Here is an 18234-nt window from a genome sequence, read left to right as displayed (position 1 = left end):
GATGGATCAGAGAGGTGCCAGGATCCTCCACCTGGGAAGGGAGGAGCCTGATGTGGAGACTGAGACTCAGGGATATTCAGTAACTCACCCAGGGTCACACAGCTAATGGGCCACAGTTTAGATTCATTGCACGTGGGTCTTTTTGGCTTTCAACTATTGCTGTGCTTTCTTTGGAGTCAAGGGTGGCCGGAACCTAAATCCCAGCTCTGGAAGGCAAATCAGCTACTGGAAAGATGAAGGCTTGAGAGCTGTCTGGGGCTGTTCCACCCCAGGAATGAGGAAGGTTCTGGGGGCAGAGGAGTCACTTCCAGGGAACCCTGGGCCTTTCCCCATTCCAGCAGCCTGGCCAGTCTGGGGAGGAGCTGCTGCAGGGCATCTTGTCCCATCCGAGGCTCATGGGTGGTACGCTCACCCCTTCTGAGCTCTAGCCCCACACCTCCATGGATGTCCAGGCATTTCTAAAGCAGAAGGGAGAGAAGGGGCAGGAGGAAAGGAGTGACTATATCCCCCCAACCCCAAACACACCCAAAGGGAACTGAGAGATCCTCAGGGTCTTGCCTAATGCCATCGCCTCCACCCCCACCCCCAACTACCTCTCCCAACTCCTGGCCCCCAGCTTCCTTGCTCTTCACCCAAGAGCTCAGCTTCCCGCTCTTCAAACTGCTGCTGGGCCCAGCCTTGGGAGGGTAGAGGGCGTGCTCACGGCCCACCATGGGGCTCAGACCCTGGAAACCTGGTAGAAACCTGGAGGCACTGGTGGACCAGTTGGGGGAAGGCTTTGCCTGCTTCCTCCTCCCCCCCCCTGTGGTATCCTAGCTTCCTGTTCTTGATAACAATCAACAGCTTGGCCCCACGGGGGTGGCCCTCTTTCTGATCCCCTCCTGCCCCCTTCTTTGATCCCCAGGCCCCACGATCCATTCGTGGAGATACTGGTAGGTTTGGGGGAGCAGTTGAGGCAGAAGCCAGCCTCAGGTCACTTCCCACCGATTTACCAGGGATTCCCAGGCTATCCTGCCCCCACCTCCAGCCTGTTCTGGGTACCAGGGCTGACTACTACTCCAGCCCCTCCTTTCAGGGAAACCCCACCCACTCCCCAGAGTGAAGAAGGGTCCAGGACCAGCTGGCCCAGGAGGGGTTCAGAAAGGACCCGGCCCCTGGTCCCCCACCCCCACTTCCAGAAGCAACAACAGGCACTGGGAGGCCTCCCAAGCTCCAAGGGGTCATCCTGGTCTCCGTCCCACCCCTCCTCCCCCACGGGCCAGCAGCCGAGGCCAGCACCCTCCCCAACACCCCTCCCATGTGCGCACCCCCTGTGTCTATTGTAAATCATTTCTTTTTTGCTGTCACCATTTGACAGCTGAATCAGAGAAGTGGGAGGAAGAGAGAGGACGGGGATTGCGCGTGTTGGGGCCGGGAAGGGAAGGGTGTTTGGAATGTTACAAGGTAGAAGAAGCTGTGCCGCGAGCATGAACCGGCCGGGCTGCTGGCCAGCAAGGGGCCTGCCAAGGCGAGGCAGGGGTGGGGGGCAGTGGAGTCTTGGATGCGGGGGCCACTTTCTAGGCCCCAGGCATCCAGGCACCCCAGAAGCAGAGAAGACGTGGGAGTCCCCCTGGTGTGAGGGCCAGAGACTGTCCGCTGTCTGTAAGTCTTCTAAATAGATGTCAGGATTCTGGGAGGAAGCCTGGAGGGGCTGGGGGCAGGGAGAAAGAGCCCCAGACTCTCCTACAAGCTGTCTCTACTATCTACTTCCTGGCTGGCTGGTCCATCTCCAACCACAGGTAGCTGACAGCTGGGGTGTGGCTCAAGTTCTGGGGATGACCCTTCTGGTCTGGCCTGGGCCTTTCTTCCCCATCGTGGAGCAAGGATTCCTGCCTCCTTCTTCCCTCACCCCACCCCAAGTCCGCACCCACCTCTGCTTTGAGAAGGTGCAACCTGGACCTGATCATGAACTCGCAAGGCTTGAAGGGACAAGGGCTTCCAGGACCAGGGCTTTGAGGCAGAAGTCAGTCTCTGGACAGGGCCAGCTTGAGCAGGAACAGCTTGGGGTTTCTGTGTGGGACAGCGTGGAGCTGGGGGTCAGCTGAGCTCTGCCTGGTAAGCAGGCAGAGACTGGATGTGACAAATACCCAGAGGACAAGCAGTCCAGGGAGCAAGGGGGTTTGGGAGCTAGGGAAACCAGGGTGGTCAGGAACAGGCCGGCCTCTCCCTCTCCATCCCCACAGAGCAGGGCCTTAGGCCCATGGCAAAAGTGCTGGGCCATAGCCAGGCCACCCCCAGAGGGGCGCAGGCAAGAGGCACCCGACCCCTGGTGGTGGCAGCGGGCGCAGGAGGGCAGCACGCCGCTGGGGTGTGCGTGGGTGGCAGCAAGGAGGGGCAGAGGGAGGAAGCTGGCTTCCTGAAGCCTCCTCAGCCCTCAAAGACAGACCAACAGACAGACAGACAGCTGGTAAGAGGCAGCCTGGGGGACACAGCTGCTTCAGTAAGTACCTGAATGGGGGGAGGAGGGGCCCTGTCTGTGGTCCTGGGGTGGTGTGAGCCTTGGGGAGGTGGGAGGGCATCTCCAAGGTGGGTGTGAGTGAGGCTACACTGGGAGCTGCAGGGCCTGGCTGGGGAATGGGCGCTGACCTAGCTGATATCCCCGAGGGGCACGGGCCAGGGGAGCCACAGGGGGGCTGCAAGGACAGCAAAGGCCAACCACCCCCTTCCTGCTTCGTGAGAGCTTCTCTCTACCACCCACATCCGCACGGGGCCCACTCTGTCCCCTCACCTCTGTGCCTCCCTGCGGGCTTAGCAACTCTCACACCGCCCCCACCCGTCAGAAGCTGTGACCTGGCTCTGGAAGATAGGGACTGTCCCCCAAGAGGACATGGGCCCCACCACCTCCTTGCCCCCTCTTGTGCCCCCAGCTGTCGCCTCACCATGCGCTGCCGCTCAAGGGCTTGGTGAGGCCATTTCCTGTGACGGTTACAGAGGCGGGAGATGGGGGGATGGGCAGAGGAAGAAGGAAACACCCCCCCCCCCAGCCTACCTCCCTGGACAGAGACCCCAGAAGCCAGAATGAACTTGGGCACTGCCAGCAGTTAGGATAGGGTCTACAAGGGTCCCCAACTGGCTCCAATGCTGCGAGAGGCCTCAACCCTCTCATTTCAGAGAAGGCCCGGACTAGAGGTGGTTTCTGTGAGCTTTCTCTCTCCCTTCTACACAGAACACGTCGTTTCTGTTTCCTCCCTTGCCTTCTTGCGCCTGGGCCCCAGCTGAGAGCCCTCTGTACTCTGGCCTCGGGCAGCCTCTTCTCCCCTCTCTCCCTCCTTCTGGAGTCTTTCCTGCCCCCCCCCCCACCAATCTCTATGCCTTGTCTGGCCTGCCTACCACCCTGGGTCCCCTTGTAGGGATCCCGGCCTTCCCGCAGTGACAATGACAGGCCTGCTCGGAGAGCAGAAGACACCCCAGTGAAAACAGAGGTGCTGGAAAGCAGGCGGCTGGCCTGGGCTTGGGAGCCTTCTCCTGGCCAGTCGGACAGGCCAGAGGTCAGCTGCTGAGGGGCCCTGTCTTTCAGGTGAACCTCATGGCTGAGTGAGCCTCCCCTGGGCCCTGCACCCCACCCCAGCATGGTCCAGGACCGTGGGGGGTGCTCCAGAGCACAGCTGCTGACCTGGTCTTTGGGGGCAGCCATGACCCAGCCTCCACCCACCAAGGCACCGGCCAAGAAGCATGTGCGGCTGCAGGAGAGGTGAGATCTTTCCTGGGAGGGGGGGCCTTCCCAGCCCTGAGACCCTGCCTGGTTCCCTCCATCTGCCCCCTCGAGCTCTGACAGCTGGGTCCAGAGGGCCCTCAGCTGTTGACTCCAATCTGGAAAGGAAAAACCCAATGTGTTCATTTGCATGGCATTTGCATGGCATTTGCATGCCTGGGGTATAAAGTTTCACGTCAGCCTTGTGCCTGCTCCCCGAACCCTAAGTTGGGCTGAGCAGCCCCTGGAGCAGGGCTGCCTTGGGTCCGGATGTAGGTCTGAGCTTTAGGGGCCTGGAAAGAATGGGTAGGGGTGGGCAGCTGGAGGTTCAAGGCTGCCCTGATCTGACTGACAAAAAAAGGCCATATAGCAGGGGCCTGAACCCTTGAATCTCCCGGGCCTCTGGATCCAGGGGAAAACAAGGAGCAGCCCCCTCACACGTACCCCGTAACAGTAAGAATGGCTAGAGCAGCTCGTGCTCCTGGGTGCTCACTGGGCGCTGGTTGTCTGTGCCTGCAGGCGGGGCTCCAACGTTGCTTTGATGCTGGATGTGCGGTCCCTGGGGGCTGTGGAACCCATTTGCTCGGTGAACACACCCCGGGAGGTCACCCTACACTTTCTGCGCACAGCTGGACACCCCCTCACCCGCTGGGCCCTGCAGCACCAGCCACCCAGCCCCAAGCAGCTGGAAGAGGAATTCTTGGTAAGAACTTGGGGTCCCCTCTGAGTCACTCTGCCCCTTCTGAATCAGAGACAGCCAGCTAGCACCATACTATCTTGGGCACTGCGGGTATGTCTCTTCTTTGGGCCCTCAGAATCGACGAGAACCCCAGTGCCAGGGGAGAAAATCACCCCCTGCTCCCCCTTCTGCCCTCCACCCCATCCAGACCTACTAAAGCCAGGAGAAAACAGCCAGGACCAGCTCCACTAGATGGGGGGGGGGGAAGGGGGGAAAAAGGCTGGGAAGAGGTAGTGGCTATTCACTCATTTCCTCCCTCTGCCAGAAGATCCCCTCGAACTTTGTCAACCCCGAAGACCTGGATATTCCTGGCCACACCTCCAAGGACCGATATAAGACCATCCTGCCAAGTAAGAACTGTGGCAGGCATCAAGGGAGGTGGTGCTGTCCCTGGGGCTGGACAGGTTCAGAAGGCAAGACACACAACCTCAGCCAGGGAAGAGCTCCCTTACCCGGGGCACCTGCTTTCAGCAGAGAAATACCAATACCTTGCCCCGGCTGGGGGAAGGAGGAGCGAGAACCATAACCACAGTAAGAACACGGCAACTCGTATTTGCAGATGCTTACTGTTGGGCCAGGCAGTGCTGGGAGCCCCTGATGTTAACTCATTTCTCAAAATGACCCCATGAAGTTGATGCGATGCTATCATTACTCCCGTTTTACAAACGAGGCAGAGGAGTCACAGAAAGGTTGCCTAACTTGCCGAAGATCACAGCTTCTTTGTGCTCTTCCTCCGCTGTGGGAAACGCCCAGCAGAGGTCCGTAGCGGGAAAGGCACCATCAGGACGGCTCCCAGAGGGAGGGCTTTGAGCAGCTCAGATGCAGGGCATCCAAAAGAGAGCAGTGACAGGTTTGGAGAAGGGAGTCCAGGGGCTGTAAGGGGTTGACCCCTCAAGCTCAAGGGACCCAGGGATCAGCACCTCCCACCTTTCAGAGGCAAGCGCGAGACCCTCACAGATTCTCTCCCTCCCCCCACTCAGAGCAGCCTTGTCTGGCCAACCCACCTCCAGTAACTCCCAGTCTTGAGGCCTTAGATCACCACCAGCTCCTGTGGTTCCAGCCCTCTGCCCGCAGGGGTGGGTCAGCACTCAGCATCTAAGTGAGGGGGAGGGAGCAGCCCTTGTTCTTGGCCAAAGTCTAACCAGCCGGCAGCCACGAGAGAGGGGTGAGGGCCCTCTGCCTGCAATCCCCCTCTGTCCAGAAACAGGCCAGCTCCGGGAGAGCTAGTCTCCTTTCCTCGCAGGCTAGGTTCTCTGTCCCTGCTTGGATTGGATTTGGAGAAAGCCTTCCCCCTTCGAGGGACAGGCTGAAACGCCCAGTATCGGAATGAAGCCGGAATTCTGGTCCTGCTTCCCCACTGTGGGATTTTAGGCAAGTCATTCATCCAAATCCTGTATTCACATATTCACCATCAGAAACAAACTCTTTCTCCATGACATCTCTTTTTCTGTTCCCACTGGTACAATCCTGCTCCACACCCTTACCAATCTCAAGGCTAGAATATCTCAACTCACGGCCCATTAGGCCCCTGCGGCTCCATTTCCTTTCCTCAATAGTCTGTCCTACAGGGCACCACCCAGTTAACCTTCCCCAGTTATTCCTTTGATAGTGTCACTCCACTGCTCCAAAACATTCTGTGGCTCCCTATTGTCCACATATAAAATTTAGTGGGTCTCTGGCCACCTGCTATACCAGAGACACTGTGATAATCACAGGAACTCACCTCTTCCTGACCTTGTTGGCGTGTACATTAGTTGGTCCCCTTTTGACCTCTGACCTCTGCTGATTTTTACTTCCTAGATCCCCAGAGCCGTGTCTGTCTAGGCCGGGCACAGAGCCAAGAAGACGGAGACTACATCAACGCCAATTACATCCGAGTGAGTGGCCTGGCTGAGGCTGCCCTGCAGGCAATGGGGTGCAGGGGCGGGGGGGCTGTCTTTGAAGACGTCTGTCCCCAGAGAACGTCTTCCAGCTGTGAGTTCCCGCTCCAAATCACAGCTGCCAAGCTGGGGCAGACACTGAATAGGCCCCAAGCCACCAACCGAGAAAACAGAGCAGATGTTAAGCTGAGAAGAAGATACCAGCCAGTCTCCTTCATGCACACTATCACTTCATCCCTGCCCACCTTCTACACAGGGAGGAAATTGCATTGTTGAACCCACTCCCGCATATCCCCCCGGGGCTCATCCCTCTTAGCTCTGCTTGGAAGGTGCTCGCACAAATAGGAGCTCTTAGCTGTCTCCCTTTTCTCTCTCTCTAGGCTTAAGTGCTCCCCAAAGTAGCCCCTCCTTGGTGGAAATGGTTTAACATCAAACTATAGGAGCCAGGGAGGCAAGGTGGCCTCTCTACCCCAGCTTCCCACCTCTACTGGCCTTAAGTAGATGTAAAAGCAACGCCCCCTAGTGGCTCAAAGTGGGTAGGACAGCAGTCAGAGGCGCCAAGAGGTGGAAAGCTGTTAGCCAAGGCCGGGAGAGGAAAGGAGAGCTCTTGGCCGCATCTGTTTGCGGCAGAAACTTGGTGAACGGTGGTGAACGGTGATCTGTCTGGATTTCCTCATCTTCGGGAGCTGAGATTCTAAAGGGGAGAGGAAGGGGTCAGCAAGAATGTGCTACATCTTGCTACTAAATATATACAAGTAATACATAAAAGTGAAACATTCACTCCACCAATGTTGAACACTGTTTTCTTATTGTGTGCTAGTAGAAAGCAGCAGGGGAGGAAGGGAACACACACGGACAAAGTATTTGGTATGTGCTAGCCTCTCCGTATGCTTTGTGGAATGTAATCTGTATTATACTCCTGCAAGTTAGATATTACGCCCAATTTACAGATGAGAAAGTTGAGGCTTACAGAGGCTAGGTAACCTGCTTACGGTGGCATAGCCAGTAAGCAGCAGAACAGGGATTTGAACCCACGTGTTCCTCCCCCAGAACCTCTGTCCTCTCTACCATGTGGCTCCCAGTGCACACATGTGTGTGTCTGTGTGTGCGTGTTCAGTGGCTTTGGCCGGATCCCAGGACCTACAGAGTCTGGGATTCCCCCAGAGAGCTAACACACTGCTTCCTACCCTTCCTTTTGTGCATCCACCTCCCCAGGGCTACGATGGGCAGGAGAAGGTCTACATTGCAACCCAGGGCCCCATGCCCAACACTGTGTCGGACTTCTGGGAGATGGTGTGGCAGGAAAAAGTGTCACTCATTGTCATGCTCACTCAGCTCCGAGAGGGCAAGGAGGTAGGAGCCACAGTCTTTAGTGAACCCAGAAAGAGCTACATTTTATCCTACCCCACATGCCGCTACTCAGGGCAGCTCAGGACTAAGGGCTCCCCTGGGAGTTGACAATACCTATAGCCAGGCCCAGCTTGCACTTCTAAAAAAGTTTCTGAGCTATATGCCATGGGGGCTATCCACAGCTAGAATGGGGGATAGGGTGCGCACTTCACCTGCACGTGCCAAGCTCAGGAGAGCCCGCCCCAGGTGCCAAGCCACCAACCGAGAAAACAGAGCAGATGTGAAGCGCAGTGCGCAGCCCCTCCAGCGGGGGTGGGAAATTGGGAGGGGACCCCACTCCCCTTTCTGTTGTGCTAGCCCCTGCTCAGGCTGATAGACACTTCCCCCTTCTGACTCCCAGCTCCCTCCCTCCTAGAAATGTGTCCACTACTGGCCCACAGAAGAGGAAACCTACGGACCCTTCCGGCTCCGCATCCAAGACACAAAAGAGTGTCCAGAGTACACTGTGCGGCAGCTCACCATCCAGGTACAGGGAGCTCAGACCACCTCCAGCATCTCTGAAACTCAGGCCCAACCTTCACTGGGAGCCAGGGGTTGACTCATCTAAACCTTCTTGAACACACATCTAAAAGAAGAGCTTGAGGCACAGAAGAAAGAGAAACATGGGTACTGCCCTGGTCTAATAGGGCAGAGCCAACAAACCAAGCAGGAGCTGCCAGGAAGGCCCGTCCGTCTGTGCTGAATGGGCCCAGAAAGGAGAGGTGGGGTCCCGGAGTCATGCTGAAGGAGCCCCAGGAAGTCCAGAGACATGTGAAGTGCTTTAAAATGCCTTCTATTATCATACAGCATTTGCTATCTTTCAAAGCATTTCTCTACCAACTCCTTATCCTCCAAGCATCCAGAGAAGCAAACCAATAAGATATCACTGTGTCCTTTTTCTAAGTGAAGAGAATGAGGTTAAGGGACTTTGCCCAAAGCCATGTGCTAGTGAGAGGCAGAGCCAGAGCCAGGACTTGAACTTGGGTCTTTCCCCCCTCCCTGGATGGCATTCCTGCCAGCATTTCAGGGGAGGGAATTGTGGAGTCTGATGAGCAGGAGAAGGGAGAGCTGACCTTGCCTGCTCGGGGTCCCTGACCGTGCCATGGAGTCATTCTAGCCCTTGACCTCCTCTGGCCCCAGAGAAGGCTGGCACTGCCCCCTCCCCTGACCCTGGTTCTCATGCCTTGTCCCTCTGCCAGCACCAGGAGGAGTGCCGGGGAGTGAAGCACGTCCTCTTCTCCGCCTGGCCTGACCACCAGACCCCAGAATCGGCTGGGCCCCTGCTGCGCCTGGTGGCCGAGGTGGAGGAGAGCCCAGAGACAGCTGCCAACACTGGGCCCATCGTGGTCCACTGCAGGTATGCGCCCCGCCCTCCCCGGCAGCCTTGACGCAGGCCCCTCTTCCCTTGCCACTGGGTCTTTCCTTGGAATGGGTCCAGGAAGGACAGCATCAAGCAGGCCCAATTCTTCCCAGGATGGGAATCCCTAGGTCACTCAGCAAAGTGCCCTGTGCTTATTCTCTCCTTCAAGCAGAACCTGGCCATGTGGGCTGGACATTCAGGCACAAGCCAGAGAGGGGAAAGACTATCAGAAAGCTTCCCAGTCTGCTGGGGCAGGAGGTAAACATGGTCCCTGCTGTTGAGAAACTCAGTTACTCAACAAATGCTTATTGAAAACCTGTTATTGTCAGGCACAGTGATAGATGCTAAGGAGACAGCTTGGCTTCTGCCCTGACAGGCTCGCAGTATGACGAGGGCTATGATGGCGGTGTTGGGGGGCACAGAACCAAGTCGCTCATCTCAGAATTTGGCCAGAGACAGTTTTCCAGGAGAAAGGACATTTAAACCAAGTAACAACCTGAGAGGTGAATTAGCCAAGAGTAGAAAGGGGAAACATTCCAGACAGATAGAACAGCGTGTGCAAAGGCCCCTCGATGACATTTTTTAAAAAGATTTTATTTATTTATTTGATAGAGAATGAGAGAGAGTGAGCACAAGCAGGGGGAGTGGCAGGCGGAGGGAGAAGCAGGCTCTCTTTGACAAATAAATAAATAAATAAATAAATAAATAAATAAATAAATAAATTTTTTTTTTTAAGTACAGACGGAGGGGACTCATGAGCCCCCTCCCTGCAGGTGGCGCCTAGACATTAAGTGCTGGGAAGTCCTGAGTGGCTTCTATCAAGGGTTCAGACAAGTCTTCCTAAAGAGGGGGGGCTGAGAAGATTTTGAAATAAAGAGCAAGACAGAGCAGAGTGGAGGGCCAGCTGTGGGAAGGACTCAAGGTGGGAAAAGGGGGCTGAGTGTCCGCAGCTGTGGTGATGGAGGAGGTCACAGGGGCTCCGCAAGCCCAGTGTGAGCACTGATAGCTGGAAACCGTTTCCTGCTGCTAAGCAGAAGACGGCTCCTCGAAATGTCCACGGGGACTGGAGGGGGACCTGGGAAAGGTTTACGGCGAGGCTAGTAGGAAATGTAACCTCCTCCAGCACCAGCTCTAACCTGAGAAGGTACTGCGGCCTTCCTCCATCCTCATGTCCCCACCCCTAAAACAGAGTGCCCTACGACTTTCTCTGCAGTTTGAGGCCTGGCCCCTGTGTTCCCTGGTCACCTGTCTCCCATGTTTCCCACTCGCCTGGCCCCCATGTTCCCCAGTCTCCTGTGACCTCCCTGTCCCCTCCCTGGCTGTGTCCAGTGCAGGGATTGGCCGGACTGGCTGCTTCATCGCCACCCGAATTGGCTGTCAACAGCTGAAGGCCCGCGGGGAAGTGGACATTCTGGGCATCGTGTGCCAACTGCGGCTGGACAGGTGGGTCTACGGATGTGGACGGGAGCAGCACCGTGGAGGAGTAGCCTCCGTGCTTCCTGGGCTCCAGAGCACTTAGAGGCACCATCAAGCACTCCCTCAAGAAAGGAAGGGGCCCTTGGCTTAAAGAGCTGTTTCTTTTGCACCTAACACCCAGGAAAGAATCTCTATCTAGAATTTTAGCTTGGGGGCCGAGATTGAAATATGCCACTCTGTGGATATCTGAGCCTTACATCTTTTCTGGGTTTGTTTTTTCCAAATTCCCTATTCAGGGAAAGGTGGAGGAATAGGGGATGGTTGGTTCTAAACACTAGGTAGACACAGATAATGCACAGAAGCCCACTGGATCTGGAGAGAGGGAACCAGGGTGCAAATTCTGCCTTGCATCTCACTGAGCTATCATGATCGTTCTCTGGGCCCCCATGTCTTTATCCGGAGAGAAATAATGGCTCCTTCCCCCAGACAGCTGTTGTAAGGAATGAGTTAACTCACTGTGAATGTGTTTCGAATATAAGAACCTACTATACACATATGTGGAATTATTATGTTTACATTTAAGATGGGGAGGAGGAAACTTTGAGGCTCAGGAATAATCCTTGTCCGGCCTGAGGGATCAGGGGCCTGGTTCTGCCCCAGGAACTGATGGGTCAGAGAGGAACAAGTTTCAGTGTGGGCTGTCTCCTCCTCGGCACAGCCAGCCACAGGACCCAGCCCTGAGTATGGGGCCGAGGGGCTGTCCTTGTGGGGAAGGTGTGAGGGGCAGCAAACAGGAGTAGGAAGCCCAGAGGAGGAACATATGAAGTAGCTGACGGGTTCTTTGGGAGAATCTCCCTGGTGAACTATGAAGATGTTTGGCCTGACCCCTCTGCTCGCGGTCTGCTTGCTTCCCTCACAGGGGCGGAATGATCCAGACCACAGAACAGTACCAGTTCCTGCATCACACGCTGGCCCTGTATGCGGCCCAGCTGCCGGAGGAGCCCTGCCCCTGAGCCCTGGCGCCCTCCACCAGCCCAGGTGCCAAAGTCCCCCAGGCCTGGGCAGGTGGGTCTGGGAAAGTGGGCCTTGTGATCTGAGAGACGCCTTGGGTGGGCCTGGAGAAGGGGTGCCCCTCAGGAGGCGCATGCAGTCACCGGAAGCTACATCAGCAAGGACTGGGACCAGACTCCAGGTCTTTACCACTGGCCATTCTTCTGCTTCCTCTAGTAGCCCCAAACGGATACTTAAGGGACCTCCCGTGTCTCTCTGACCTTCGAGCTAGGAGCTGGCATTTACGACAGAGCTGAGAAAGGAGCCCAGGAGTCCTGTCTTTCCCAAAGTACTCTGTGAGCTTCATCTCTCCGTCTAGGACAGGGACATTAGGTGCTTTGCTGCCATAGGGAAAAGTAATCAGAGAAGTTCCTAGAAGCGTCTCCAGCTGTATCTCCTTCCTGGGGCTGGCAAGATAGTGATCCCAAGATCTTCCGCCTGGGCCCTGCCCAAAAACAGGCCAGATGCCAGAGCTGGGAAAAGTCCGGTCCTGACCACGGCCAAGTTCTCAACATCCTAGCAGTGACTCTGTTTCCTCACCCCACATCCGTAAGGGCTGGATAACCCGCCGAAGAGAACAAGAACCCAGACTACCCCTGTGCCCACACTTGAGTCCTGGGATCAGGCTACAGAGGTGACCAGGCCAAGCAGTTGAAACCTCTGGAAGAGGGAAAGTATGGGGGCCCCTCAGCGGTCCAGAGGGCTACCCCTACCTCCATAATTGCCAGCCACTCACCCCAGCTACTCCCTAGGGAGGCCCAGCATCCTCTGTCTTCTCCTTCCATGACCTTGGAAGATCCCGGGGTAGGAGGAGGTACAAAAGAACAAGGAGTGAGGGAGAAACAAAGAGCTTGGCCTGATTTTAGAAAACCAGCTCCCGGCCCCCACCCCCTGCATTTGCAGAAGGCACCTGGAGAGCCTGGCTGCTTCCACGAACAATTGGGTGAACCCATTCCATGCAGACCTGGGGCCTCAGACTAAATTGGGGTCCCTCATAGTCTATCCCAGAGAACGAACTCCCTTCATCATCTCAGTATCAACACAATTTCCAGGGCACCCAAGATCTATCTCAGGGCTCACCTACACACCTCCGGGAAGACATCTAAATCCTTCGTCCTTGAACCCAAGATGGGTTGCCTGTGGCGATGAAGGAAGGCATCATCTCTCCGGGCACGCAGCCCCTGCGGTCTGCTTTGGCTGATGCCGGTTCTCTGCGGAATCCCCCAAGGAGCTAGATCCTGGAGAACAGCTGAGCCTCCTCATTCATGACATCTCTTCGGAAGAACCCACAATGTTGAATCTGAAGTGAATTTTCTTAATGCTTCTGCTTGGTCTCACAGTGGGCTCTCCTGCAGCTGCACCTTGCCTAACCCCTATGGGAGGCACTCACAGCTTGTGACCGTGAAGCCAGGCAAAGAGTTCTCAAGCGCCTGATCCTGCCCTAAGCTCACACCCAGCTGGGAGGAAAGCAACTGCATGAGCATGGGCCCAGAGGCTCCCCTCCCTGGCACTGTCGCCCCGACCCCGTTCTAGAACTTAGAGAGTATAAGCTCTAAAAGAGGAACCAAGTGGGAGAATAAAGGCTTTTTGGATGACTGATTCATTCCTTCTTTCCATCTTTTTCTCAGGCCTCCGGAGCCTCTTTATAGCAATAGAGTAAGAATCCATAGGCCAGGAATAGGCTGCAGATCCTTATCCCAGGATATGCACATTTCTAGCACTTCTTGAGACATCAAAGTGACACTGGAGTCAGTTTAGGAAATGGGGCAGAGGTGTACCCTAGGAGCTAGATAGGGACCTATTAAGGGGCAGAAGCTAGAAAGATGATACTTTGTGATCCCTCCACTTTGGCCACTGTCTGATCATTTGGAGTCATCTTGGGTACGTTTGACGGATATGGCTTAGGTCGACAGTTTATGCACTTTTAACTAGAACAATAGACTACATGTGAGTACGTTTGAAAACCAAATACTGGGGTGCCGGGTTGGCTCAGTCAGCTAAGCATCTGCCTTCCACTGGGGTCATGATCTCAGAGTCCTGGGATCAAGCCCCACGTGGGGGGCTCCCTGCTCAGCAGGGAGTCTCCTTCTCCTTCTCCTTGTGCCCCTCCCTCCCATTCATGCTCTCTCTTTCAAATAAATAGATAAAATCTTAGGAAGGAAGAAAGAAAAAAAGAAAGAAAGAAAGCCAAATACTAAGGAGCACCCATCCTAGGTGGGGGCCTGCCCTGAAGCCTGGGACCATTGGGGAACAGCCAGCCCTGGGGTTCCGCAGGCCCTGTGGCTACATCCTCTGAGGCAGGCAGCATCTTGGCCTGCCCTACACCTCCCGCCGACAGTTCTCCTCCTGAAGAAAACTTTGGCTTTCGCCAAAACAGGCCAACTTTTTCATCCACCACACATCTTCCTCACTGGAAACCGTCCCCACCCCCAAGCAGGATTTTATCTGTGAATTATGGTGATACTAGGGAAAATCAGCATCAGCCTCAAACAGCTATTTCACTTAGGGCCAGAGGCTTCCTAAACAAGCAGTTCAGGTAAACTGTGGTTAACAAAACAAGATGGAGTATTAACACACCCAAACCCGGTTGTTACTCTCCACTGGTTAGGTTTTGAGAGGATAAGACTCAGTCCCCAGAGATGTTCAGAGGCAAGGACTCAGGGAACAAAAAGCCTCCATCGGCCGGCCTTTCATAGAGATCTCATCTCCGGGTCCTGGCAAGTGGGTGAACCATCCTCCTCCACCCTGCTTAACGGGGACCTCACCCACCTCGGGCCCACCACCCTTTAGGAAGGAACGGGGTGCCAGCCAGGGCGCGGCAGCCCGGGAAAATAGATTAGACCTCTTTCACCGAGTGCCCCCGGACGCCAGCAGGCGCAGGCCGTACCGCGGAGGCGCGAGAGCTCCCCGCGCAGCCCACCCGCCGGCCGGGCTCGGGGCGAGGGAGGGGCGCGCGCTCGGGTGCGAGCCGGACACGGCCGGGCAGCGGCGGCGCGGGAGGGCGGCGGCGGCGGCGGCGGCGGCGGCGGCGGCGGCGGCGGCGGCGGCGGCGGAGGAGGAGGAGGGCGCTGAAGCCACACCCATCGGCGAGCGGATCCGGGGGCAGCGAGTCGTCGGCCGCTGCGCTCGAGCCTCCGCCCGCACCGAGTCGCGGGACCCGGGCCGCACCGGGGAGGGGCCGCTCCGGGCCGCAGCGCGAGGGCAGCGAGGGGCGGCGGGCAGCCGGCACCGGGCGGGGCCGGCGGCAGCGACCATGATCGCTTTGTTCAACAAGCTGCTGGACTGGTTCAAGGCCCTGTTCTGGAAGGAGGAGATGGAGCTCACGCTGGTCGGGCTGCAGTACTCGGGCAAGACCACCTTCGTCAACGTGATCGCGGTACGGGGGCGCGGGGCGCGGGCCTGGGGCGCCTGCCGAGGGTCGGGCCTGTCTCGGCCCGCGCCGCGCCCTGGTGAGCCGGGGTCGCCGCCTGGCATGGCCGGGCACCGCCGGGCGCCGGGCGGGGGAGGAGCGGGCCCGGGCGCTTGGGGCCTAGCACGGCCCGCGGGGGACCCGGGTGGCGCGCGACCCGCTCTCCCGTCCGGGCCGGGATGGCACGGCTGGGGGGGGGGGCGGGCGGGGAAGGGGGACGAGGACACGGGCTGGGGCCCTGGGACTGGCGGCCGCAGGGGGTCACGAGGTAGGAGGGAACCGCCGCCTGCAGAGACAGGCCCCCTCCGGTCCCCGCGCATGGGGGGCATGACGGGGCGAAAGTGCCCGGGCCTGCCCGCCCCGCGTGCGGAGGGTCGTGGGACCCGGCGGCTGGAGCGGCTTGGGGAAGGGGGCTTGGGCGAGCTCAGCCCCACCCGGAGGCTTTAACCCCTCTCTGCCGGAAGAGGAAGCCCCGCGCTATTGAGGGGGAGGGGACCCGCCCCCTGGGGATAGTGGAATCAGCTGAGGCCCTTGGCTCGCGCCCAGACTCCTCCCCTCCAGGAACCCGCGGCGTCTTCGCTGGGGGTCCGGGGAGGGTGGCATCGGGAAGGGAGTTTGGAGTCTCCGCCTGGCTCAGAAGTTGCAGCTGGAGGTGCCTCGGACCAGAGGATGAGTTTGGAGGGGCGCTGCCCACTCTGGGGACACGGGAGAGAGGGGCTCTGAGGGCTTTGGGTAGTCGAGTCCGAGGTGGGCAGTTTTCAGTCTTTCGCTGCCTGGGAGTGGTGGGGAAGGAGTTAAAATGTGTCTCAAAAAAAGGGAAGACGAGCTCCCTGGGGGTGTGAGCTGAGGCTGCAGTAATGGCTGCGGCCTGCTTTAAAGAACCTGGCAGGACTGGGCGTGTGGGGCTCAGGGAGGCTTGGGGCAGGGGGCGCTGGGGTTGTCGCGGCCCGGCCCCAGTCCCCATACTAGGGTTTCTGAGAATTGTGATTCGGCCACATACTGGCCCCAAACGCGCATCCTAAGAGAGGTCAGCGAGGAAGTGTGGCCAGGCAGCCTAGGTACCGCCCCGCGTCCGGAAGAGAGCCCCCTGATGGATCGCAGCATCCCAGAGGCGCGAGTGCAGACGGAGGGCTGGAGCCTGGAGCTGCGGGTACCCCGTGGCCACATGTTTGGGCACTCGCTTCCCTTTCCAAACATGCTTGGCGGATGACCTCTGCCCCTTCCTCCACCCCATGGTTCCTGGCTCCTCATCGGACAGGGCAGGACCTTCAGGCCCCCGCTGGGTGTTTCGGTGTGATGGTTTCCTAGCCAGCATGCACCCCTGAGCTCCCGTCTGCCCAGGCTCTGGGCCTAGAGTCTGGCCTCTAGTTAGATCGGGCATTGACTCGGGCTCTTGGGTCCCTTGGAAGCATAGTGCATAGTGCCTGGACTCTGATCCTGCAGCCCCGGGTGGCTTGGCTTCTAGGCATTTCCATCTGGGAGGTGTCTCCAGGGTAAGGCCAAGAGGAGGAAGTTCCTGCTGCTCTAATGGCTCAGCCTCCGTGTCCCCTCCAGTCCCCAGGGAAACTCTCCTCATGGAGCGTTTCTGAAAGCCATGCTCCTGGCCAGAGACCCACAGGTCCCCGGGTGGGTTCCACTTCCTGGTCAGGAGGGCTTCCCCTGGACCTGCATCATATCTAAAACAGGAACAGAGCTCAGGAGTCACAAATGACACTGTCAGGGGCAGAGTTTCTGAGAGGTACAGGGAGTGCGCCCCCCACCCCGTGCATTCCCCTTTCTAATACTCAATCTGCCACTTCAGCTTGCACATCCTAAAAGTGCAAGCAAAATTTCCCTTTAAAGAGGCTTCCCAAGAAAAACCACCCCTTGTGGACTTCAGTGGGAGTTCCAGCATCAGGGGAACCTGTGTTCTCGGATCTCCAGGGCGCCGGCACTGGTATTTCTGCCCACCTTGTGCATAACCACAGTAGAGTGTCTTTCAGAAAGAAATGAAGAATTGGGACCCCTGGGCTCTGTTCCTATGCCCACTACTGACTCTCTGAATCACCTTTGCCTGTTCATTTGGCATCTGTTTGTCTCAGCTTTTCCCCCCTTTGGCTTTTTCTACTCGCTATATGAGGTCTGACTGTAAATAGAAATGGAGTTGATATGTCTAGCCACTCAGCAGGCTAATGTGAACTGGAAAAAATAATTATATAGAGACTTCACAATGCTTCTAAGAACCTAAAACTGATCTTTTGAGTTCTTCTGAAAAAGTTGTGATGTAGAAAGTAGGAGATGTTTTGCCTGAGGGAACCAAGAGCCATTTTCAAATATTTCAAGCCGTTTAAAGCCATTTAAATATGTAAAGGCTGTCACATGGAAGAACGCGCATCTCGGGGTACCCAAGCCTCTGGAACAAGGGATGGGAGTTACAAGAAGATGGATTTTTGACTCATTATAAAGAACTCTCAGAGAGCTGGAGCCCACCCGAGAGGGAATGAGCCAGAGCGAGAGGGAATGAGCCAGAGCGTATTCAAGTGAGGCCAGAGTTTAGACCACATGACTTTGGGGTTACCTCTAACCTTAAATGAGGAGCTTGTGAGATCAGCAGGCATTAGCAGGGAAGTGAAGTCATAACCTGGTTCCAGCTTAGCTTTGGTTCACAGCTGAACTGGAAATATGGGTGCCCAGGAGCCTGGTTCCCTGGCGGTCCTCCTACCCAGGAGCACATTCAGCCAGGCTAGGCTTTTCCTTTATCCGGGAGCCTGTGGGTCTTCTAGTTCCCAGAGGTGCGAGATGGGTCCTCATGCTATATCCAGGCCATTTCCAAGCACTCTGTGAGCCTTATTTGCCAGTTTCTAGAAACAAAAACCCTTCTCCCCATTTCACAGAAGGAAAATTTGAGGCCCAGAGAGGTTGAAGTGCCTTGTCCAAGCTCCTCCATGATGAGTAATTAACAAAAACTGGGCTTTCTTCTTCAGACCTTAATTTCTTCATGAGCCCAGATGAGGAGGAGTGGACTTTGGTCCAGCAGATGCCCCCACCCTGGCACCCTGCTGGGGTTTGAGACTTAGACTGCATGTGGTTAGGGTCTCCATCCTTAGGGAGAATAGAAGCCGTCCTCCTTCAGGGCACTCCTTTCTCTCAGTGATTCCTAACTTTTAGGGCTCTTGGGCCCTTTTGATATCTGATAAAAATAAGAGACCCTTAGGGCGCCTGGGTGGCTCAGTCGGTTAAGCGTTCAACTCTTGGTTTCCGCTCAGGTGATGATCTCAGGGT

The 18234-nt window shown here is 56.8% G+C and overlaps 2 protein-coding genes across 7 annotated transcripts in view; both read left to right on the top strand.

Moving 5' to 3' along the window:
- Positions 1-2372: 2372 nt before the first annotated feature.
- PTPN7 (protein tyrosine phosphatase non-receptor type 7) lies at positions 2373-13163 on the top strand. 3 transcript variants are annotated; one of them, XM_081824985.1, is made up of 10 exons: positions 2373-2479; positions 3557-3730; positions 4250-4433; positions 4738-4819; positions 6270-6346; positions 7565-7702; positions 8115-8225; positions 8938-9095; positions 10428-10541; positions 11434-13163. In XM_081824985.1, exons 2-10 carry the CDS (start codon positions 3609-3611, stop codon positions 11525-11527), a joined length of 1080 nt encoding a protein of 359 aa, XP_081681111.1. In that variant the 5' UTR covers positions 2373-2479; positions 3557-3608; the 3' UTR covers positions 11528-13163. The 3 variants fall into 3 exon arrangements, with proteins under 3 accessions (XP_081681111.1, XP_081681110.1, XP_081681112.1); XM_081824984.1 differs by having other exon boundaries at positions 4735-4819; XM_081824986.1 differs by lacking the exon at positions 7565-7702 and having other exon boundaries at positions 4735-4819.
- Positions 13164-14640: 1477 nt separating this feature from the next.
- The window catches only part of ARL8A (ARF like GTPase 8A), a 9553-nt gene continuing 5959 nt past the window's right edge, over positions 14641-18234 (top strand). The window contains exon 1 of one of the 4 annotated variants that reach the window (XM_081824982.1): positions 14641-14940. In XM_081824982.1, coding sequence (XP_081681108.1) covers positions 14818-14940 — 123 coding nt within the window. In that variant the 5' untranslated portion in view covers positions 14641-14817. The remainder of the gene's footprint in view (positions 14941-18234) is intronic. The other 3 variants (XM_081824979.1, XM_081824978.1, XM_081824983.1) reach the window with 3 other exon arrangements.

This window comes from Leptonychotes weddellii, chromosome 6, assembly GCF_054177405.1.
Source record: "Leptonychotes weddellii isolate Sample4059 chromosome 6, ASM5417740v2, whole genome shotgun sequence".
Taxonomy (NCBI): Eukaryota; Metazoa; Chordata; class Mammalia; order Carnivora; family Phocidae; genus Leptonychotes; species Leptonychotes weddellii.
This window is presented reverse-complemented; position numbering and strand designations above follow the sequence as displayed.

Excerpts from the sequence above, each read along its gene's own strand:
- PTPN7 (XM_081824984.1), top strand. The coding sequence starts at position 3,609 with ATGGTCCAGGACCGTGGGGGGTGCTCCAGAGCACAGCTGCTGACCTGG. Across the intron at positions 4,820-6,269 it reads ATATAAGACCATCCTGCCAA|ATCCCCAGAGCCGTGTCTGT; the intron begins GTAAGAACTGTG and ends TTTACTTCCTAG. Across the intron at positions 9,096-10,427 it reads CCCATCGTGGTCCACTGCAG|TGCAGGGATTGGCCGGACTG; the intron begins GTATGCGCCCCG and ends GGCTGTGTCCAG.